We start from the raw sequence: 24,527 nt of genomic DNA on the forward strand, positions 1-24,527 counted from the left end.
CTAACTAATGCCTAAAGACACTATGGATTAATTCTTGGGGTTCACTCAGCTCTTTAAAGTCATATACAGTGGCCATGATGCTTCTGGAATGTCCTTCCCAACCATATGTCAGGAAAACTTCTATTCATGCTTCAAAACTGGGAGCCAATATCCTGTTTTAAGTTTTTTCCCAGAGTCCCCTGGCATCTGTGCCTTTTCATGGGCACAGCTGCATATGCCTTCTACTATGACAGTCATCATTGCCAAGAACTGGGATTTCCAGTGTTTGTCTTTTCTCCCCTTTGGTCTGACAGCTACTCAGGGCAAGCCTGTGTCAGTATCAGCCTAGTTTTCCCTTTTTTGTTAAAAACATATTTATGTCTATTGAGTCCCACCATAATGTAAAGCTCATTCATTCCTTCACTCACACAATTCGTTATTGTCTTGCTTGGTAATGCAAGGAACGAGCTCAGAATCTGATAGTGACAATGTAGTGTGACTAGTGACCTGATAGAGGCATGACTGGTGCTGCAGGGCACAGTGAGAGGTAAATAACTTGGTCAGGGACTGGAGTGGTAGTGGTGGTGGGGGTGTGGGATGGAGTTTGTCAGGAAAACAAGATTAAGAAGGAAAGTGTCAACAGAACAGCAGATATATACCACTTCTCACATACCTGAGAGCAAAGTGATCCCACCTCTACATCTTTGCTCAGATGGCTCCCTATGTTAGGAATACCCACACACTCCTATTTTGGGGGGAGATTCCATGCCAAAAATCAGGGGAGTCTCGTGCCTTGTGAGGTCCTAAATTAATAGTTTTTTACATGTTTAAATAACGCAGGGGTCTGCAATCTACAACACTTAGGCAAATCTGGCCTGCTGTCTGTTTTGATAAAGTTTTATTGGAACACAGTAATGCTCATTCATTTAGATATTGTCTATGGTTGCTTTTGTGCTATAATGACAGTGTTGAGTAGTTGTGACAAGAACCATATGGCCCACCAAGTCTAAAATATTTACTGTTTATTCCTTCACAGAAAAAAGTTTGCTGACCCCTGATCCAATTTAATGCTGAGGGAGAAACCATTATTATCCCCTTATACAGAGAAGGAACTTCAGGCACCAAAAGGTCACACAGCTTGTTACTGGTGCAGCCATGATGTAAACTCCCAAAGTCTGACTGAGAGCTTATGCTCCTAACCAACTATGCTACACTACACTTTAATGAATGTCTTTTGAATATCAATTAATTTCTTTTGGTAAAGAGGCAAATGTAATTAATATAATTATCAATATAACTTGTCATCCAAACCAGGACAGCTTTGACAGTGAAAAGAGGTGCAATTAGTCACTGTATCTGGACATGGGACATAAAGCCTCTCCTGAACAATCTGTGATGTGTGATCACCCTAGAGATAGGAACAGAGATACACAAGACAGAGCAGAATAGATAGATAAAATTATGAAAGATGTTTTATTTTATTTCATAAGCCAAATAAGTGTACTTTCTTGCTTTATAGTCATACACCTATACATAAAGAATACTTTCTTGTGAATTCTTATGTTACTTTCATTAGCTTATGACATTTCATCTTGCTTAAACAATAAAAATAATTCTTACTGCCCAAATACTCCAAGTTATTCATGCTGTATGTGTGCGGGGGGATGGGGGGGAGTTCTGTTTAGTATTCCACTCTACTCTCAGGTGGCTTATAAGGTGAGAGGAAACATGGGCCAGACAATCCATAGAAATGGCATTATACACATGAGGAAAAAAACGTGTAGAATCATCTGTGCAGCAGACGTGTGCAGATGTGTGATAGCTACTTACTTTGATATGAATTTATAAGCCAAATATTGCCTTCAGTCAATCAAATACAATAAAAATACATCTAAAACTGGTGGTTCTTATAGATTATTCTAGAAAGGATATGCAATCAATCAGGGAAAGCACATACAATGGAAAAAACAAGACACCAAGGATGGAGCCCTGGAAAATTCCAACTGGTGAGGGATAAGAGAAAGAGGGCTTGATGATGGGAACGGAGGAGAGAGGGAGAGAGAAGAAGATCAAGGGGGAATGGTGTCAGAGGAACTAACGGCAAAATATTTCAAGAAGAGGGAAGCATTAAATGTCAGATGCAACCAAAAATCCACTACGGTAAGGAAAAAAAAATGTCCCTTGGATTTGAGAAGAGTAAGATGGCCTTTTTAGAAATTGTTTCACAGTAATGATGAAGACAGAGCCCTACGGAATTCTACTGAAATATAAATGTGGACTGAGGAAGTAGAAACACCAAGGTAATACCAATTTTCAAGAAGCTTGTATATTAAAGGAGAGAAAGATGATGAATCAGGTTACAAGCTGGTATTTTTAATATACAAAATAATTTAAGCAGGTCAAGGACTGAATTATTTCCTGAGACACATATGTCTTCAGACAACTATAAAGACACAGATCAAAAACCCAATAGAAAAACAGGCTGGTACCTCAATAATAATTAAAGATATGTAAATTAAACAATGAACTTTTTCATATTGATAAAAAAATTTTTTTTAATTTTTTTTAACGTGTATTTATTTTTGAGAGAAAGAGACAGAGCGTGAGGAGGAGAGGGACAGAGAGAGAGGGAGACACAGAATTGGAAGCAGGTTCCAGGCCCCGAGCTGTCAGCACACAGCCTGATGCGGGGCTGGAACTCACGAACCGTGAGATCATGACCTGAGCTAAAGTCAGACACTCAACCGACTGAGCCACCCAGGCACCCCCATACTGATAAAATTTTAAGTTGATAGTATCCAATATGAAAAAAATCAAGTATGTAATTATTCACCCATATGCATAGATGGGTGGCAGACAATCTAGCAATATTCTCAAATTGAATATGTGCCAAAACAACTTGAAAAAAGAAAAACAGGGACGCCTGTGTGGCTCAGTTGCTAAAGCGTCTGACTCTTGATATTGGCTCAGGTCATGCTCTCATAGTTCATGAGTTCAAGACCCACATTAGCCTCTGTGCTGACAGCATGGAGCCTGCTTGGGATTCTCTCTCCCACTCTCTGCCCCTCCCTACTCTCTCTCTCAAAATAAATAAATAAACTTTAAAAAAAGAAAAGAAAAACAAAGTGGGAGGGCTTACTTTCTTTACCTGACTTCAAAACTTACTGTTGGTTTACAGGAATCAATGCAAGGTAATATTGGCATGAAAGTAAATCAATAGATAAATGGAACAGAGAGTCCAGAAATAGAACGCCACATACATACTCAGCTGATGTCTATTTAACCTTTGGTATCGGTGGTGCCAGTGGTGGGCAGAGATGCCATGTGGAGTTTGTGGCAAGCCCCAATAGGAGAACACCATAGGCTCCTGGAGTTTTGGAGCAAGGCTGGGCCATCTGCAGTGGACAATTAGATGCTTTTGTAAAACATCTCCTTGCATGCTATTGCATCCTGGTAAAAACAGAATGCATGCCCATGGGACACTAAATGACTACTCCACCAGAACTACCCATTATGAGGTAGAACCTGTCAAAACCATCAAATCATGAATTAAGTGGGTTTAGAAAACATCCATTTTAAGGTGGAAGTGGTACATTCAGCAACAGCCTGCATAAGCAAGCCCATGGCACCCACCACTGTTACATCAGCATCCCCTACAGGTTGATGCGTAGATACTCTCAGCTCTTTGTGTGCAAAGAACCAGTAGGCAAAAGGAGGCATCACTATTTCAGAAGAGGTAAATAACCCCGATATCAGTAGAAAGTGGGCTATCACACAATGTGGGCAGGGAAGAAAACATAGAACTCAGTGATCCACTTAGTACCTCTGGCCCAACTGTGACTGTAAATGTACAGGTTCAGGTCTGAGAAGGGCATTATGGCCAGTGTCTTAGGTCAGCAGAGATCGCTACAAATGGATAGTGGAGAAGTGAGGTGATGAGTTATCTACTATGACCCTGGGACCACTATAGCAGCAGGAGCTGTGGTTTATCCCACTAATCTCTCCCTTCTGACTTCTCCCCACAGGCAAAAAGGGACTCAGGAATTCTGGAGGAAGTACTTCACCGATATATAAAAACCAGTATATCTAAACAGAGCAAGGGAAGTAGTATGATAGACATAAAGTTGCATATCCAGACTCTTCTTTGAGGAAGGACTTGATGTTTGGCTGGGGGGAGTGCACTAAGAAGACAACTTCTAGCTGTCAGCTACTTAGAACTAGGACTCCGTTACAGAGAGCTGCCTCACCCAAGGTCATGCCCTTTGCAGTGCAGCCTGGATCTGGTGAATGAGCAAGATGGGGGTCCAGAGGCCTAATACAGTGAATGGGAAAAACACTCAGTTCAGAGCTCTTCACCAGGTTCGCAGAAGCTTTGTTGGGCCTGCAATGTATGTAAACTTCGTCCTTTGTCCAATCCTGCATTTCCTCCTTCCTTTCATAGATACTGGTTGTTTTTTTTTTTAATGTTTTGATTTATTTTTGAAAGAGAGCAAGACAGAGCGCGAACAGGGAAGGAGCAGAGAGAGAGGGACACAGAATCCGAAGCAGGCTCCAGGCTCTGAGCTGTCAGCACAGAACCCAACGTGGGGCTCGAACTCCTGAACCACAAGATCATGACCTGAGCTGAAGTCGGATGCTTAACTGACTGAGCCACCCAGGTGCCCCTAGAGTTAATGTTCTATAAACACCAATTAGGTCAAGATGTTTTATAATGTTCTTTAGTTAATATATGTGCTTACTAATTTTTCCTTTTTTAAAAATTTTAATTTAAATACCAGTTAGTTAACAGGGTCTTTATTAACGTTCTGTCTAGCTGTTTTATCAGCTGCCTGTAGAAGGATGTGAAAATCAATTATGATTGTGGAATTGTTTATATTTCTCCTTAATTCTTTCCACGTCTGCTCCTTATACTTTAGAGCTCTGTTTTAGGTGCATAAATGTTTATGAATGTTTTGTCTTCCTGATGAATTAATCTTTTAGTCTTTAAAAAAATTTTTTTTAATGTTTATTTATTTTTGAGACAGAGAGAGACAGAGCATGAACGGGGGAGGGGCAGAGAGAGAGGGAGACACAGAATCGGAAGCAAGCTCCAGACTCTGAGCCATCAGCCCAGAGCCTGACGCGGGGCTCGAACTGACGGACCACAAGATCGTGACCTGAGCTGAAGTCGGACGCTTAACCAACTGAGCCACCCAGGCGCCCCTCTTTTAATCTTTTTAAACTGACCCTCTTTATCTGTTAATAGTTTCATTGAGAAGTCTGTTTTGTCTGCTATAAATATAGCCATTTATGCCTTTGTATGCTTACTATTTGTGTGATACATCATTTTAATCCATTTAATTTTGACTTAATTGTGTCTTTTTATTTATTTAAAATTTTTACTTTTGAGAGAGTGACCACAAGTGGGGAAGGGGCAGAGAGGGAGACACAGTATCTGAAGCAGGCTCCAGGCTCTGAGCTGTCAGCACAGATCCCGACCCGGGTCTTGAACTCATGAACTGCGAGAGCACGACCTGAGGCAAAGTTGGACACTTAACCAACTAAGCCACCCCAGCGCCCCTCTGTGTCTTTTTAAAGTATAGATCTTTAGTATAGAGCTAAAACTGGGTCTTGCCTTTTTATCCATTATGAAAATCTCTGCCTTTTAATTTGAGAGTTTTGTCAACTAACTTTTTTTTTTTTCAACGTTTATTTATTTTTGGGACAGAGAGAGACAGAGCATGAACGGGGGAGGGGCAGAGAGAGAGGGAGACACAGAATCGGAAACAGGCTCCAGGCTCCGAGCCATCAGCCCAGAGCCTGACGCGGGGCTCGAACTCCCGGACCGCGAGATCGTGACCTGGCTGAAGTCGGACGCTTAACCGACTGCGCCACCCAGGCGCCCCTCAACTAACTTTTAAAATGATTAAGATTGGGTTTAGGTCTACTACGTTATTATTTCTATTGTTTGTCTCCTTTGATTTTCTTCTTTTACATCTCCCTTCCTATTTCTATTATGCATTTTTTTAAGTTTATTTTGAGAGAGACAGAGACAGCACAAGTTGGGGAGGGGCAGAAAGAGCAGAGAAAGAACCCCAAACAGGCTCTGTGCTGCCGGAGCATAGCTCCACACAGGGCTTGAACTCACAAAACTGTGAGATCATGACCTAAGCTGAATCCAAGAGTTGGATGCTTAACTGACTGAGCCACCCAGGTACCCCTCCATTATGAATTTTAAAATTAAAAAAATTTTTTTCTACTGACCTATTTCAAGTTCAATGACTTCCCTGTCATTTACATTCTGCTGGTAAACTTATCCAGTGAATTAAAAAACTTTTTTAAAATATTTGTTTTAATTTTGAGAGAAAGTGAGTGTGCAAGTAGGGGAGGGGCAGAGATAGAGGGGGACAGATAATCTGAAGCAGGCTCCACGCTGACAGCAGAGATGGGGCTCGAACTCACAAACCACAAGATCATGACCTGAGCCAAAGTCAGATGCTTAACCAATTGAGCCACTCAGACACCCCTCCAGTGAATTTTAAATTTCAGACATTGTACTTCTAAGTTCTAGAGTTTTCTTTTGGTTTTTCTCCAGTTTCTATTTATTTGCTTAGTTCTTAAAAAATGTGTATTCGCTGTGAGCATATCTTTATTTCACTAAGCAGTATTATAATACTTATATTAATATCCTCATATGCTCATCCTAACTTTTGGATTGGTTGTCTCTTTTCTTGAATAGGGTCACATTTTCCTAATTGTTTAACTGTCAAGTAAATTTTTCTTGTATCCTAGATATCATGAATGATAAGTTGCGGAGAGTTTGGATTCTGTTATATTTCTCTGAAGAGTGTTAACATTTTTGTTTTAGCAAGTAATTAGCATGGTTGAACTCAAACTTCAAACTAATTCTGTGGGGCAGCAGCACAAATAAAAGCTCAGTTCTCTTGTCTTTAGTTGAAACATTAGGAGTCTGTGCCAAATATGCATGGTTCAGAGATCAGACAGGGATTTGGGCAGAGTTTATTCACAGAATTTGGGTTGCTCCTTCTTTGAGTCTTTCTTTTCTGGGATTTTCCTTTCACTTTTCAGTGGCTGTGGTTTCCCTGAAACTCAGCCCTGTACTTTTTCATCTCCAAAAGACTGAATGTTTTCTATCAAATTACCCACCTCTGCCACACCAACTTTAGCATATCCTCAGGATAAAAGCTGTGATCTAACTTACCATTCCCTTCTTCCAAATTTCAACTCTTTTCCATAATCTGCTTTTGTTCACTCTCCAGTACCTTCAGGTCATTGGTTGTGTGTGTGTGTGTGTGTGTGTGTGTGTGGTTTTCCAGAGTTTATAACTATTATCTGTGGAGGGTCAGGATCAGTAGGAATCTACTTGGCCATACCACTAATGAAAACTCATTACAATAAAATAAAGTCAATTCATGAAATTAGAAAAATTACTTAGAAAAACATAAAACTCCTAAACTGACAATCTTGAATCACCATCCACATAATGATAGTGATATTTTGCATTTTCTAACATATGTATTTGTATAAACATTATCTTTATATTAAAGAAATGTCTCAGAAACATTTTCAAATACTTTTAAATTTTAACAATCATTTATACCAGTGTTTCTCAAAGTGTGGTCCCCAGACCAGCACCATCAGCATCTCCTGGGAAGTTATTAAAAATGCAAATTCTCAGCCTCCCACCCCCTACTGTCCCAGACCTACTGAGTCAGAAACTTTGTGGATGGGGCCCATTTCTAATGTCTGTGTTTTAACAAGCCCTCCAGTCAATTTTGACACATGCTATCATTTAAACTCACCTCTGTATGTCTATTTTCTTTCATTCTTCATCTCCAATAATTTTTTAGACATCCTTTCTTCAGTCATTGATGCTAACATTTAATTCCTTTTTTTACCGTACACGTTGGCTTTCAAACACTTATTTCCACTGCTCAGGCATACATACCTATATTCCTCACTGTCCCAGGTATGGTACTATTATGGGTTCTCCACAAGGTGTGGGAAATTTGACCTAGTCATCACATGCAACTGTTTTATCCTTCTAAAAAGTGCAGACTTTCCACAGCTCTGGAAAGTGAAGATTCATTCTGTGTTTGGTGCCAGGCTTCCACCTGGTTACAAATTACTGATGGAAAATGGCTTTCACATTGCATTTTCCTTCTCTGAAAGTAAATAAGTTACTTAGAAATGAGGGTATAACATTCATGAGTTGATTTTTCAACACACACGTGTATATACACACACATTTCATTCTCGATACTTATATCTGTTAATTCTCTGAAGTGAGGAGATCAAGAAGGCAGGAATTTGAATGGGAAATATTTGCAAAGATGGCACTTAACCACATATTCGCTGAGGGGCCATCATTATACTAGCCTAGTATCCAGATGAAATATTTATTGAGCAGAACTGACCACTAAAAAAGTCTTGCTTATTAACCCGTATGTTTCTTCTGAAGAACAAATGAGGTAATGTAGTAAATGTGCTGTAAAAACGTAAAAGGTGACATACATGCCAAATATTATTATTACCTTATATTATGAAACCATTTTTGTGCTTAAGTCACTGTTTTTAGTGTAACAACTTAAATTTTAATACAATTCAGCTGTGTTTTTTATCTATGACTCGTGAATAAAAAATAATAATAATAGGGGCACCTGGGTGGCTCAGTCGGTTAAGTGTCCAACTTCAGCTCAGGTCAGGATCTCACAGTTCGTGAGTTCAAGCCCTGCAGCAGGCTCTGTGCTGACAGCTCAGAGCCTGGAGCCTGCTTTGGATTCTGTGTCTCCCTCTCTCTCTGCCCCTTCCCTGCTTGCGCTCTGTCTCTCTCTCTCTCAAATAAACATTAAAAAATTATTTTTAGGGGCGCCTGGGTGGCTCAGTCGGTTGAGCGTCCGACTTCAGCTCAGGTCAGGATCTCACAGTTTGTGAGTTTGAGCCCCGTGTCGGGCTCTGTGCTGACAGCTCAGAGCCTAGAGCCTGTTTCAGATTCTGTGTCTCCCTCTCTCTGCCCCTTCCCCGCTCATGCTGTCTCTCTCTGTCTCTCAAAAATGAATAAACGTTAAAAAAAATTTTAATAAAAAATATTATTTTTAATTAAAAAAATAAATAAGTATGCAGTGGAAAATAGGTCTCATGTGCAAACTCAAATTGATCCATAGTAACCTCTGGAATGCATGCTTTTTTTTTTTTTTAATGTTTACTTATTTTTGAGAGTGAGGGAGACACAGCATGAGCAGAGGAGGGGCAGAGAGAGAGGGAGACACAGAATCCGAAGCAGGCTCCAAGCTCTGAGCTGTCAGCACAGAGCCTGATGTGGGGCTCAAACCCACAAACTGTGAGATCATGACCTCAGCTGAAATTGGGCGCTTAACCAACTGAGCCACCCAGGTGCCCCTGGAATACATGCTTAAGAATGATTCTGAGGCCACGTCTAGATTCACTCAGAATGAGTGTGGTGACCCATTAGCAATGTTTGCTATTGGGCAAGAACAGGAAGTAGTGGCATTTGTTACAATACATTTGAAACCCCAGATTGAGGTGTTTGTATATACGTGCTCTGAATATGAGACAAAACGGAGTGACTGTTCAGAAAAGCACTTTCATTCACCTAAAATCAAAATTTATCTTCAGTCGTTTTAAAAAATGGCATATAGAAGAAACACAGTACAGAATTATAGTTGTAATTCATTATTTTAATAAAAGGACGTGTGTTTGATAGGAAAAGCCTTTGTGAATTCAATATCAAGTTTAATGCCATATCCTCAGATTCACCACCCTTCCTAGAAACTTTTACTTTGTAAACAACACCATGGAGTGGGCTCAGTGAAAATTTTAATCAGTGTTGATGTATGCATATTAAAAGGACTTTAGTTGTGAAAATAATACATTTCAATTGTTCAAAAATTCGTATACAGGATATAATAAAAAGGAGGTCTCCCTCCAGTCCCAGCTCCCATTCCTGTACTCCTGTGCTCATAGAAACCACTATAAGGTTTCTTATATATTTTTTCAAACCAAGTCTATTTACATACAAATACATATACATATATACACACATACATATATACACACACAGAGACAGGCAAATGCACACCCTTTTGTACAAAAGTGGGAACATACTATACACACAGTTCAGCAATCTGCTTTTTTCACTTAACGATGTATCTTGGACATCATTCCCCACCAGCACCTGTGCATCCTCAGCTGCTTTCATTTTTTCTCTTAATTTTCTGTTAATATTTTTTACATAAATAACCTTTAGGAAGTTTGCAGCTGATGCAGAAGCTAACAAAGACATTAAGAAAGAGAGAGGTGATAATATCAAAGATCAGGCTCATACCAGTGGCCACATACATTTATACATGGAAATTAACAGATATGCAAATTCAATTCTCATATGCGGTGCTTAAGTACACAAAACTCAAGCAACTCAGGAATTCAGCATATGTAATTTGCTTCTCTACTGCTCTGATTTTTCAGCTTATTAACATTTTTAAAAGCTTTATATTTTGGTCTGAACACATAAATAATTAATAATTGAGTACTTTTAAAACAGTATTTTCTATAAAAGGTTGGTATCAAGTTTAAACTCTCCATCCATTGCTTCCCTGTAAGATTCATTTTCAAATTCCCTCGTATGTAACGAGGTGTGACTTCTTATTAAAGGCTTTCTAACATCCTTAAAATTCAGACTTCTTCTAAGGTTAAATAAAACCTCTAGTTAAAAGGTTTTCCCACATTAATTTCACTGAGATTTTTCTTCTGAATGAGTTTTCACATGTTTGGTAAGGGATGCATTTTGTTTGAAAGCTTTCCCACATTCATTACATTCATAGGGTTTCTCTCCAGTGTGGGATCTCTGATGTATAACAAGTTGTGACTTTACATTGAAAGCTTTTCCACATTCATTACATTCAAAAGGTTTCTCCCCAGTATGAGTCCTCTGATGTACAATGAGATGTGACTTTTGGCTAAAAGCTTTCCCACATTCATTACATTCATAGGGTTTTTCCCCAGTATGAACTCTCTGATGTTGAGTAAGACCTTCAATTTGTTTGAAGGCCTTTCCACATTGGTTACATTCAAAAGGACTTTCACCTGTATGAGTTCTCGTGTGGTAAGTAAGAGATGAGCTATGCCCAAATGCTTTTCCACATTCATTACATTTGTAGGGTTTCTCCTTAGTATGAGTTCTTTGATGTATAATGAGGTGTGACTTCTTGCTGAAAGCTTTCCCACATTCATTACATTCAAAGGGCTTCTCGCCTGTATGAATTCTCATATGTTTAGTAAGGGACGAGCTATACTTAAAAGCCTTTCCACATTCATGACATTCATATGGTATTTCACCTGTATGAGTCCTCACATGTTCTGTAAGAGATGAGTTATACCTAAAGGATTTTCCACATTCCTTACATTCATAGGGCTTCTCACCTGTATGAGATCTTACATGTTGAATAAGGTTTGAGCTGTGTCTAAAGGTTTTCCCACACTCAGTACATTTATAGGGCTTTTCCCCAGTATGAACTCTCAGATGGTCAGTGAGGGCATGTTTATGACTGTGGGCTTTCCCACACTGAGTACACTCATATGGCTTTTCTCCAGTGTGAGTTCTCTGATGCACAACGAGGTGTGACTTTTGGCTAAAGGCTATCCCACATTCATCGCATTCATATGGTTTCTCCCCAGTATGAATTCTCTGATGGTCAGTGAGTCCTTGCTTGTGACTGAGAACCTTTCCACATTGATTACATTCATAGGGTTTGGCTTTAGCTTGAGTTTTGTCACACTTAGTAGATGAGCTACGGCTGGATGATTTCTCATGTTTCTTTCCAGTTTGAATTTTGTCGCATTTAGTACGGGATGAGCTATGATGAGATAATTTCTCATGTTTCTTGCCAGTTTGAGTTTTGTCATGCTTATTAGATAAACTATGGTTGGATAATTTCTGTTTCTTTCCAGTTTGATTTTTGTTTTTCTTTGTATCAGGTAAGCTATGGCTGAAAGATTTCTTGTGCTCTTTAGTTACATTAGGTTTCTTTTTTGCATAGTTTCTTATATGACCAAGTAAGTCTAAATTCTGTTTCAAACTCTTTCCATGTGAATCAAATTTAAGCTTTCTTTTTGAAGGAACATGTTTTGTACTCACATTTATTTCCCCCAATGAGCTACATTCATGGCCTTTCTTCTTAGTCAGACTTTTTTTCTTGAATGCAACTTCCCTAAGGAGTTTGTTTTGAGATTCCTGGTGATTCGCTAGCTGGTCGTTCTCTTGCTGGACTTCTTCTAAAATGGAATTCAATGAGACATTCTTATGAATCTTTTCACTCTCATATTTTGAACTACAACTTGTAAAACAAATGCCCTATTGTGGGGCTGAATCTTTATTCAAGCTTCACATCCCAAGGTGAATGAAATATCAAGTGTAAATGTCCCTAAGCTTTTGGACTTGAGGGGAAAGTGCTGTAGACAGCACTTCCAAGTGCTTATCCAAGAAAAGATAATTGACAATAGTAATTAGAAAAAATTTTGCCTGTTTACAAATATAACCTTGTAACCTGGGATAGATGATAAGATAAACTGAAGGAGCAGTGACTAGGTAATAGATGAAGTTAAAAGAGCTTGTGATTGTAGTTGGTATTTTTTGAGGTTTCTCCACAGCCCAAGCTTCCCAGCTTTGATAACTGCCAATTCATTCACAGTATTTGGCTCCCACAGCCTGTACTACATTAATTCAGCTCTCTATGGTCACAATTGGAGACACATCTGGCTGAAGCCAAAGTGTCCAATATGAGTCTTCCTCCTAAATATTTAGACTCTAGTTTGTCTCCATTGGGTTTTTACAATGATATAAAACGAGTAATAGTAAAGTCATATCTTCCCTGTGTAAACAGAAAGTTCATCAGTATGAAGAACGAAGCATACATCCACAAAGAAGCAGAGATGTGAGATCACATGTTCTCAAAGAGACCATTTATCTAATCCCAATTCTGGATGGCTTTCCAGTTCCTAGTTCTAATCCCTGGTAGGGTCAGGCTGACATATCCACCTTTAGGTTACAAGAGATAAACCTAAGTCCTTATAGTAAATTCCTCGATTTACTTAGGCTAGCCTGAGTATATTTTTGTTACTGCCCTCCAAAGAGCCAAAATAGAGAAAATAAGGGAAGTCTACCAAGAAATACTAAACAGCTTATAGGTGACTAAGGGAATAAGCAGGAAAGGGTGTTCCAGTGCTACCACCTACGATCAATATAATAATGACATTCCTGTACTAAAACAAACAAACAACCAAAAAACCCCCGAAAAACTAAAAAACCAACCAAACAAAAAACCCTACAGTTTCTGAGTCCCCTGATGCTTTTACCATGATAAAATTCATAGAAATGAGACTTCTCATAGAAATGAGATTTACACCATTTAGAGTTACAATGTACACATGTATCTGTTTTCCAACAGTTTGCTATGGAGCATACCTTTGTTTCTGTCAGGTCACTCTACTAATTACTAATCATAAACTTTAAGCTTATTCCCAGCTTTAAGTGATTGCTCACGTCCTTCCTTCCACACGTTATACAATTACACATTTTAAGATACCTTCCCAGTGTGTGTTTTCCTTCTCTGAGTCCACCACCCACACTGACACATGGAGGCAATTATGTTTGTACCATTATGATCCAAACTCTGGTTGAAAACAATTGATTGAACAGTGGTAAACACAGGGCCCAAACTAGACCAATACTATCCTTTCTCCTAAGAATTTAGAATTGAAATTCAAAGACCTCTTTTAGCTAGGTATGGATACGACATGTGTAAAAATCCAAAAACTTAAGAGTTGGGACTACCATTTTGAGGCAGCTTTCTTCAGGTATGTGTGTGGAAAAACAGAAAAAGCTTTAGGATGGGAATTAAACAGACTCAAAGAGAGAAACAGATGTAAGAGTCTCAAAGAATGAAAGAAACTGAACAGCTACCTTGGTCATGAAGGAACAACACATGGATAAAGTGAAAACTGGGATCAAACAGAAAATAGTTTTAGTATTTGGATATAAGCCAGGAAACACCATTACTTTCATGGAGGACTTTGAAGAGATTAGTTCCCATGGGGTAAAAAAATCAATTTTTGTGGGTATAGATATAGTGGTATAGATATAACAGGGAGAGGTAGAGTTGCCAGGTGCTTCTTCCTTTAGGAAACTTTAAGTGGTACAAGCATTTTGGGGGAAAGGGTAGAACAAGAGCAAGACAAAGGCAGCCTCTTCCAATGTGCAAGGATTCTGGAGAGGATAGAGGCAAATCTTCTGGGAAGAAAGGGATCAAAACTCAAACCTTTCCCCTTGAGGTGTAACATTATAAGAACCTCTTATAATGATGAAGATTGGCCAGCAGGAAAAAATATAAAGCACTACGAGAGAAATTTACCATGAGGGGAAAAGATAGAATCTGAACTAGTGAAATGGTATAATAATAGGGTAATAATGAAGAGAGTTGAGTCTGACAGAGCATGTGATTACATCTGTGAGCTTATCCTGGGACGCCTGGACGGTTCAGTCGGTTAAGCGTCCAACTTCGGCTCAGGTCATAAACTTGCGGTCTGTTGAGTTTAAGCCCCGCATCAGGCTCTGTGGTGACAGCTCAGAGCCTGGAGCCTGCTTCCAATTCTGTCTCTCTCTCTCTCTCTCTCTCTCAAAAATAAATAAACATTAAAAAAAAAAAAAGACTGTAAGCTTATCCTGAATCAGAGAGTAACACCTGAATGTTAAGCTAAAAGGACTGACGTATATAGCTCAATAGACTCAGCAAATCATTGGAAGGAATAGAATAGTCTTTCCTTGAAGCAATTCCAAGTACTATATAGGAAACTGAACTGAGAAGAAAGTCACTGTAGCAATGACAAAGATGTATTAAATGATTCAGTATTATTTTTTAGTTGCAACACCAAGTATCAGTGAGAAAAGTAAACACGCCAAAATTGGAGCCACTAATGGATGGATCGAAAACTCCATGAGGTCCCTTCATTCGCCATTTGAAGGACTAGTCCTTCTGGTTTCAAGAATTCGTGGAGAGTTGGAAAATTCAGAGGACACTTAAAAATATACTGTAAACATTCTGCTAAGTTGGGGACTATAGTGATGTAAATAATAAGTGAATATTTTAATATTTGGTGGCAACACCTAAGATGAATTACTTCAAAAATGGATTCAACAAATCAGCCTAAGAATTAGAACAATTTAGGTATGAGATAATGTAAAGCTAATTTGGGTGATGTCCGTGAGAAGTGAAGAAAGCAAACAAACAAATCAGGAACTGAGGAGAGGATAGAAAAAGAGAAAATAGAGCAAAGATGCACCGGAACTCCATGGTAGACAGGCCTTAAATCAAAGTAGACCCGGGGCACCTGGGTGGCTCAGTAGGTTAAGGGTCCGACTTCCACTCAGGTCATGTTCTTGCAGTTCGTGAGTTCGAGCCCCACGTCAGGCTCTGTGCTGACAGCTCAGAGCCTGGAGCCTGCTTCAGATTCTGTGGCTCCCTCTCTGCCTGCCCCTTCCCCCCTCCCCTCTCTCAAAAATAAAATAAACGTTAAAAAAATTTTCAAAGTAGACCCTGATAAAAATATGGAAGGTGAAAGGAAGCTCTAATTTAGAAAGAAATATAAAGCTTTCCCTTTCTGACACTCTGAGAATGAGCTTTCCTGTGAAGTAGGTAAAAATATGAGTGCAACACAAAGACACTGGAGATTTATCTGGACAAGATAAATTTTTCTTGAAAGTCGCCCATGTAGAATAAGTAGCTTGTATTTGCACAAATGATTCTTTTGAGGAAAATACAATAGAAAAAAAAAGAAGAACAGAGAGCAGAAGACAAAACCTTAGGGATACTTCAGCAAGTGGAAAGAAGAGAATCTGGTGAAATAAATGTAAAGAAGCACTTAGAAGATCAGATTTAAGTGGTATATAATTTAAGCTAAGTAGGCAAGAATTTCATGCTGATCGAAACTATTAAACTATGCGCTGGAAGGTAAGCAGGGGTTACTTTAAAGCCAGAAATTTACATAGAGACACAAAATCTGTAGGATTTGACTGTAGAGGTTAAGGAGCAAATGGAAATGATGATTCATTATAGACCACAGGTCTGGAGCATTTTCACAGTGAAAGAAGGGAGGTGGAAAGTAATTAAAGGCAGGGAGCATCATGCCAAGAGATTTGGAAAGAGGATGGACCCAAGAAGGTTTGAACACATAAGGAGAGAAACATATCATGGAGTCCCAGAATTTGACTGGATGAAGGGAAATATACTGAGGATATTAGTAAAAAAGGAGATAATAAAAAACAGCACTGCTTTAAACAAGGTAAGCAGTGATGGGACTTTGAGAACAGCTAAGAGGAGTCACTGCTCCTCCTGGAAGCTGAGCAATGGAGAGCATAAATGAGGAAAGATGACTGACTATATATGGAAAGGTCAGTTAGGCATCTGAGGGGCTGGTATCAAAGGTTCAGAACTCTAGCTGTCACCTTTTTCCTACCACAATATGAATGGTGTGGCATACTGTATTACTGTTCCCTGTGGAAAGATTGTACCTCCCAGGCCCCTGCATGCCACTTGAATCCTCCCTGGAGAAGGCTGTCCATTCCTACCCTGCTGAGCTTAGGAGTGGCCAGGTGATCTGCTCTAACCAATTAGCCAATAAAATGTGAGCAGAAAGAGATATCTACCACTTCCATTCAGTAGTTTTAAGTCAACAAGTGGTTCTACTCATTCTTCTTTCCTTGTGACATGAGAGCAGGATTTGCCAAATAGGGGCTGCTCTTTCGATGTAGGTCCAAAGGATAATGTGGAATAGGGCTACAGCATGAGCAAGAAACAAATCTTTCTTGTTGGAAGCCACTGAGATTTGGGGGTCATTCCTCAGTGGAGCATAACTTAGCCTAAGCTAACTGATGCAAGTGGTATAAGCAAACCCCCATACGTGAACACAGGCTTACAACTACTGTGAACCTCATATGAGAACCTCACACGTAGACAGGTTCACAGACAGAAGAGATATTAGAATCTCCAAGGTTAGAGAATCTTTGTAGTTTGAACTCCTCCTCCCCCAGGAGAGGATATTTTTCAACTGCTACTCCTGGTTAAGAAAGAAAGGTCTCAAATATTTAAGATTTTAAAAATAAATTATTCACTGGGTTGACTGGGTGGCTCAGTCAGTTAAGCGTCCGACTTTGACTCAGGTCATGATCTCACGGTTCATGAGCCCCGCATCAGGCCCTCTGCCGTCAGAGCGGAGCCTGCTTCGGATCCTCTGTCTCCCTCTCTCTCTGCCCCTCCCCTGCTCATGCTCACTCCCTCTCAAAAATAAACATTAATAGATAAATAAATAAGTAAATAAGTAAATAAATAAATAAATAAATAAATCATTGAAGAATTGCAAAGTTACCACCAAAAAACTAGGAACTTACTTCCATTGGTTCCTATTTGCTTGGGTCTTGCTATTTCACTGGGACCACCTTGTCTAGGTTTTTTGCCCTTCCCCAACCATGGCTCTTCTCCTTTTTCCAACTTGGAGATCATGTCTGGTTTGGGAGCTTGATAACCTGCTCACGAGAAATGGTACAAATTGAGTGGTAGGAAAACAAACATCCCAGAAATCAAACGCTAATATTTGGACTTCAGAGCCTTGAAAGAATTAAGAATATACGGCTTCTGAAATTTCACAATGGCTGCCCATGTACCCTATCCAAGGAGACCTTCCATTTTGGAGACAGGGGCACAGTATCTTGAGTTGTACCCAAAAGGGATCACAACTCTTTGATTCATAATAACCATGGCCAAATTTATCAAGAACTTCAGAGAGAAGGTATCACCATGCACACATTTTGAATTATGAAAGAACTGTCCTTACCCATTGAGGCAAGGTTGCTGTAGTTCTCCAGCATCACATCCTTATACAGGTTCCTCTGGGCAGGATCTAGTTGCTCCCATTCCTTCTGGGTAAAAGCCATAGTCACATCTTTGAATGTTACTGATCCCTGTAATAGCAATACTTCTATTCAGTCTAATGTTATTCACATTAGTGAGTGATTTGGACAAGATAATAATGATTTGTTCTTAGCTCAACCATTCAATTTGATCACGATGTTATAGTGGATACTAATTCTTTACTCAATTATGCATTTTTTGAGAGGCAAAAATCATATTAAGAAATGTCCCTATTATGGACTGAATGTTTGAGTATCCCCAAAATTCATACGCTGAAACCCTCCCCTCCAATGTGATGGTATTAGGAGATAGGGCCTGCAGGAAGTAATTAGAATGGGATGAGTTCATGAGGGTAGAGTCTCCATGAATAGGATTAATGCCCATATAAGAGTCACAAGACAGCTTGCTTCCTCTCTCTGCTCCTTCTGCCAAGTGAGGGTACAAGAAGTCTGCAACCTGGCAGTTGGTCTCACCAGATCCCAGCCAGGCTCACATCCTATCTTGGACTTCTCGCCTCCAGAACTGACAGCAGTAAATTTCTGCTGTTTATAAGCTACTCAGTTGATGGTACTTCATTGTAGCAGCCCAAACTGACTAAAACAGTCCCACTTGTGAATTTGTTTATTCAAGAGGATAAAGAGTGAAAAAAGTCATACAATTATCAGAGAGAAAGACAATTACCAAAACAAACAGAATCAGTCTTTACCTTTTCTTCTATAACAAAAAACAGTGGAATAGTGTTTATGAGGTAGAAGAATTGAGATCCTTGATTTTTAGAACCAGCCAAAAAATCACCTATATTTGGAAGCAAAAGTAATGTATTTTAGGCATGTAAGGATGCAGAAAATATAATACGTATATATTTTAGAAATAAAGAAAAGGAGAGGGACAGGGAAGGAGGAGGAGGAGAAGAAAAGGAGTGATTTTTAAAAGAAGGAAAAGTGAATCAGAATAAAGATTTCAAGATTGGGAAGGACATAATGTACAAGAAAGAGCTGTGAATAATAAAACCAGTCAAATGTCTAGTTACATCCAAGTAACTTGATAATCTTCTTGTACAACTGTTACAAAAGTCATTAAAATCAAGAGTCGTGACTTAGGGGCACCTGGGTGGCTCAGTCGGTTAAGTGTCTGACTTTGGCTCAGGTCATGATCTCGCCGTCCATGAGTTCAAGCCCCGCATCAGGCTCTGTGCTGACAGCTCGGAGCTTGGAGCCTGCTTAGGATTCTGTGTCTCCCTCTCTCTCTGCCCCTCCCCCACTCATGCTCTGTCTCTCAGAAATAAATAAACGTTAAAAAATTAAAAAAAAAGAAGAGGCGTGACTTAAGAAAAATAAACAGGACTATAACTGGTAGGGGTGGGGGGTGGGGAGAAATTAAAGCATGTTTAAGATCTCTTATTAGGCAGGTGAGAGGAGGAGACACAGCTACTGGAGAAGTTTGCCACTAATGAATACACGCTTGAACAGATTTGTTTCACATTGAAAAATAACTCCTTACCTCCATAGACTACCAATCAATTAGCTGTGTATGTCACCAATCTCTGACCTGACAAACCTCCAGTCATGGACATCTAAGAAGTCCCATCATTGACTGTCAGTGGCCTCTCAATCACTGATAGACTGATCCCAACGAAGTCCCCTATCGGTAACAGCAACAAATCTCCCCAGTCGCCCCCACACACTCCAATCACAAAATCCCACAGGTCTCTCAACTATGGATACCTAAAGAACACATCAGTCTCTTCTCTGATGCAACCCCAAATCCTGACTCTACCAGTCCCCAATCACTGACGCCAACAGACCTCCACCAACAGTGGCCTTTACAGAAACCCGAATCAGTACCAGCCAGCTTCACTATACCTTCAATCTCTTTAGCCATTCCCTTCACCTGCTTGCTTTGCCTGAAATCTACCTTCTCCTGAGGATCCTGCTCCCTTACAAGTTTCCCTGCTGGAGGTTATTTGGTTTGGCCCAACCATGACTCGTGTACGTCACGGCCTGAAGATGAGGTCAACGATAACTTTCAACTATTCTTCATTCATCCTTCAAAATCCCTATCATGTTTTGGGGCGCCTGGGTGGCTCAGTCGGTTGGGCGGCCGACTTCAGCTCAGGTCATGATCTCGTGGTCTGTGAGTTCGAGCCCCGCGTCGGGCTCTGTGCTGACAGCTCGGAGCCTGGAGCCTGTTTCAGATTCTGTGTCTCCCTCTCTCTGACCCTCCCCCATTCATGCTCTGTCTCTCTCTGTCTCAAAAATAAATAAAAACGTTAACAAAATTAAAAAAAAATCCCTATCATGTTTAGAGTATCACCAGACTTCAACCCATTAACCCTCCATTTCAACGATTAACTAGAAGAACTCACAGCCTCGCCATATAGTTGTACTCGGAGCTACGATGTCGTACAGCTAAGGAAAAGGTGCATGGGGTGAAATCTAGAGGAAGCCAGGCACAAGTATCCAAGAGTCCTCTTCCAGTGGAGTCACACAGGCCACAAATGATTCCTCCAGAAACAAATCGTGAGAACACGTGTGAAATGGTGTTTCCCAAGGAAGCACTATAGAGACTCAGTGGCGCTCACGGGCACCCTCTGCCTGGCACACACAAAAGTCCCGGATCCCCAGAAGGAAATCAGGAGTTCAGCATAAACCGCATTGTTTACATCGTTTAGTTTATTAAATGTTTTATTTATTTTTGAGACAGAAAGAGACAGTGGGCGGGAGGAGGGGAGGGGCAGAGAGAGACACACACACACAGAATCTGAAGCAGGCTCCAGGCTCAGAGCTGTCAGCACAGAGCCCGACGCGGGGCTCAAACTCATGGATTGTGAGATCATGACCTGAGCCGAAGTCGGACGCTTAACTGATGGAGCCACCCAGGCGCCCCTACATAGTTTCGTTCAGGCACAGGGAGCCACTTTTATCATTTCTGGGAATGGTGCAAAGCCTCCTGCAGTCTAAGTTCTCAGGTGTCAGCCAAAGGTCAACCTTGCAAGCAGGCTTTTCTAAGGACAGCTGTTAGGGGCCACTTATGTCAACTCTTCCGCACAGTAATTCTGCCTCATTCACTGCAAACCTGAACACCAGCCTCCTCTTCCCTACAGCTCCTCCACTAACTGCATCAATGCAGAAGAGCCCTTCCACACCCTGGCCTTTCTCTTTCCTGACTCCAACAATCTTTTCTTCTACCCAAACTCAGCCACTGATTCGTCGCCCAGGCATTCTTTAGACCCTTGCCACATACATTACAGCACCTCTAAAATCTCTACTTAAAACACTGTCCTGCCAGCTTACTTCTTCTAGTACCTTCCATGTCAATATTTCTCCAAATACATTCGGCCCTCATACCCATCGATCCTAACCATTTTTTCACAACCTTCCATTGCCACGCAGCCTTACTTTTCACCTGTCCCGTTTAGATTTAGTTCTAACACCATACACACTCCACGGAAAACAGCTTTCACTTCCTTGCCCCTCTTCTTCTCCACTGTACTTCCCTAGCAAAGCCTCAAACTTAAAACCCAACTTAATCTCTGCCTGCAACCTTGCAGTTAAACATTCCAAAAGAAAAAAGTCAAACAACTGTGCTGACTGGACTCACTTCAAATTGATGACACATATCTCAAATGGGCACCCAATACTGAGAGCTTCCTGTTCCTCTTTCCAAGATGATTATTCCAAACATTCTCCTCTTTCTCTCTGAAATCTGCAGCACCTACTCCTTTCCCACTGTCAGCTGATGAATTTGCCTTACACTTTCAAAGACAAAATAAATGTACGTGAACAAGAACTACCTTGCCTTGTTACCACCAATTCCACCAATCTGTTTCCAAACCCCTATCATCTGTCTCCTTTCTGTTGAAATGGAAGACGTGTCCCTTCTGTCACTGAAGGCCAGTTTCTCCACTTATGCTTTGGATCCTATCCTCAACTGCTTTCTTCAGGACTTCACCCCCTGCAATTAACCTCTCTCTTTTGTGTCACCTATTTTTCCCTTTCTACTGAATCGTTCCGACTGACATACAAAGTTGCCTTAATATCATTCATCCAATGAAAACTGTCTCTTAATCACATGTCCCATCCAATGCCAATGTATTTGCTCCTTTTACCAGCAAAACTCCTGGTGTTGTCTATACTCTGTCTCTATTTCATCACCTCCATTCTTTCGACTCATTCCAACAGGATTTTACCCTCATCGCTCCATGAAAAAAAACTCTTCTTAATCAAAATAACCATTGAGCTACATCTTGCCAAAGTCAAATTCTCTGCAGTGATAAGTCTGGGACTCACAAGAGCTTATGACACAACTGACTCGCATGGTCTTGAAAAGCTTTCTTCTTTAAGCTTCTTTGACACCACATTTACAATTTTCATCATATCTCAGTGGCTACTCCTCACTCTCCCTCTTTTTCTGTTCTTTTCCAAACCTCTAAATGTATGAGTGACCCAGAGCTCTGTCCTTGGTCCCTCTTTTCTTCTCTATCTGCGTCCCCTCTGCAGGTGACCTCATCCAATCTTATGGCTTCAAGCACCATCTTTATGCTTGACGTCTTTCATTATGAATTCTCCAGCTCACACCTCTCCGAATTCTAGATTCATGCATCTAATGACTATTCAACATCTCTACTTGGGCATGTAATGGGCGTCTTGATGTGGCCAAAGCAGAACCACTGTCATCCCCTTCTGGCTCCCATTTATATCCACCAAATCTGGTCGTCTTCAACACAACCCTTTCGCAGAAAAAGGAAGCACCCTTTATCCGGTTCCTCAAGCCAAAAGTCTAGATGTAAAATCTTGATTCTTCTCTTCCCCCATGTTTCATATCAGCTCATCAGGAAGTCCTACTGGCTCATCTCTAGATGTATTCTGAATCTGATTTTTCATTCCCTTGCTACGACCCTATTCTAAACCATCATCATCGCTTCCCTTTCACTATTCAATAAACTCCTAAAGGACCTCTGCACACAGACAGGGACAGTCCGGTCTCCAACTACCACAGGCACCGTAATAGACTCCCATAGACCACACATTGCCACACACCTCCCCAATCTCTGACACACCACGAAGCCATTTCTGATCCCCACAGCCTTCCAAACCATGGCCTTTCGGGCCACCCCACCCCCACCCCGCCCCCCGCCATCACTGTCATCGCAGATACCTCGAAACACGGATTTCCTTAAACTGTGGCACCCACGGACCGCGCAGGCCCCCCATCACTGCGCCACAGATTCCCCCAGCACGCTGACCACCCCTCCCCCCGCCAGAAGACCCTCCAGCCTCGCCTCCAATTCCCAAATCGCTCCTCTCAGAGACGGCGGCCACCCTCCAATCACGGACCCCCAACTAGCCCACCGCGGACCGCCCGGCCGCCCCGCCCCGCCGTCGCGCTCACCGCGGCGCTGCCCCCCGGCTCCGACACGGCCATCTCCGCGGCACACCCGGCCCCTTCGGCCGTTCCCGCACCCCTCCTCCGGCCCACGCTCTCCTGCTTTGTGAGGATCGGGTCGCAGGCGGAGGCCGACATGGCGGCTGCTCGAAGCGCGGCCTTAGCGAGCCCGGCGCCTGCGATGGCGGCGCCCCTGGGTATCGCGGGAGGGCGCGGCCATCTTGACCGAGGCTCCGCCGTACAGCGGGGGCTTCGCGCTCCCGGCGCGCGCGCGGGCTGGTGGCCCCGGGACGCCGCGGAGGGTTCCGAGAGCTGAGATGCGAGGCGGCAGGAAGCGTGCTCAGGTACCCACTGCACGGTGCCTCGCGGCGCTCGACATCCCAGCCCCGGCGTCCGGAGGCTCGGCCACGCAAATGCAGAATTCGGAGTCGCCTTTCTGAATCCGTCACTGCAGCCGGTTGCCGGGAACCCCGCAATCACGAGGCCCAGCGCGGGATCCAGACAGCCAGGATAGTAAGAGAGATTGAGGAGGAAGGAGAAAAGGCCCGATCGCTCAGACACCATTGTTTCATAGAGAGAGAGCACTAATCGTCCAAATACACGTCTTTAGGGGCGCCTGGGTGGCTCAGTCGGTTAAAGCGGCCAACTTCGGCTCAGGTCATGATCTCGCGGTCCGTGAGTTCGAGCCCCGCGTCGGGCTCTGTGCTGACAGCTCAGAGCCTGGAGCCTGTTTCGGATTCTGTGTCTCCCTCTCTCTGACCCTCCCCCGTTCATGCTCTGTCTCTCTCTGTCCCAAAAATAAATAAACGTTAAAAAAAAAATTAAAAAAAAAAAAAAACAAATACATGTCTTTACCTTTACGGTATAAGAACAATGAGGGGAAAAAATGAAGCAGCAGGTTCAATGAACACATCACTCCTCAGTGAGGTCAGCTGAAGCCAAATAATCAAGCAATTGGAGCAGAAATAGTTTCTCAATGAGCTATTTGGTGTACCGACGCCGTTCATTTAACAATTATGTGTTGAGCTTTTACTTTGTGCCGGCTAAGTTGCTGTGCTATGCTAGGTAATGGGGAAAGAGTGGAGACCCAGATGGAAACAGCCTTTGTTCGCCCTGATGGAATTTACAGTGGGGCAGCGGGCTTGTGAAGTTATCCCAAATATGTGGTTGCTTTTTCCAGAGTCA

The 24,527-nt window shown here is 41.6% G+C and overlaps 1 protein-coding gene across 1 annotated transcript; it reads right to left on the reverse strand.

The window, feature by feature from the left end:
• Positions 1-9,668: 9,668 nt before the first annotated feature.
• Positions 9,669-23,480, reverse strand: ZFP37 (ZFP37 zinc finger protein). Its single transcript, XM_030293814.2, has 4 exons — positions 23,349-23,480; positions 17,881-18,007; positions 17,438-17,572; positions 9,669-12,270 (listed from the first exon to the last, which is right to left on the reverse strand). The coding sequence occupies exons 1-4, from the start codon at positions 23,478-23,480 to the stop codon at positions 10,730-10,732; spliced, it is 1,935 nt and encodes a 644-aa protein (XP_030149674.2). The 3' UTR covers positions 9,669-10,729.
• Positions 23,481-24,527: the final 1,047 nt, after the last annotated feature.

Source organism: Lynx canadensis, chromosome D4 (genome assembly GCF_007474595.2).
Source record: "Lynx canadensis isolate LIC74 chromosome D4, mLynCan4.pri.v2, whole genome shotgun sequence".
NCBI lineage: Eukaryota > Metazoa > Chordata > Mammalia > Carnivora > Felidae > Lynx > Lynx canadensis.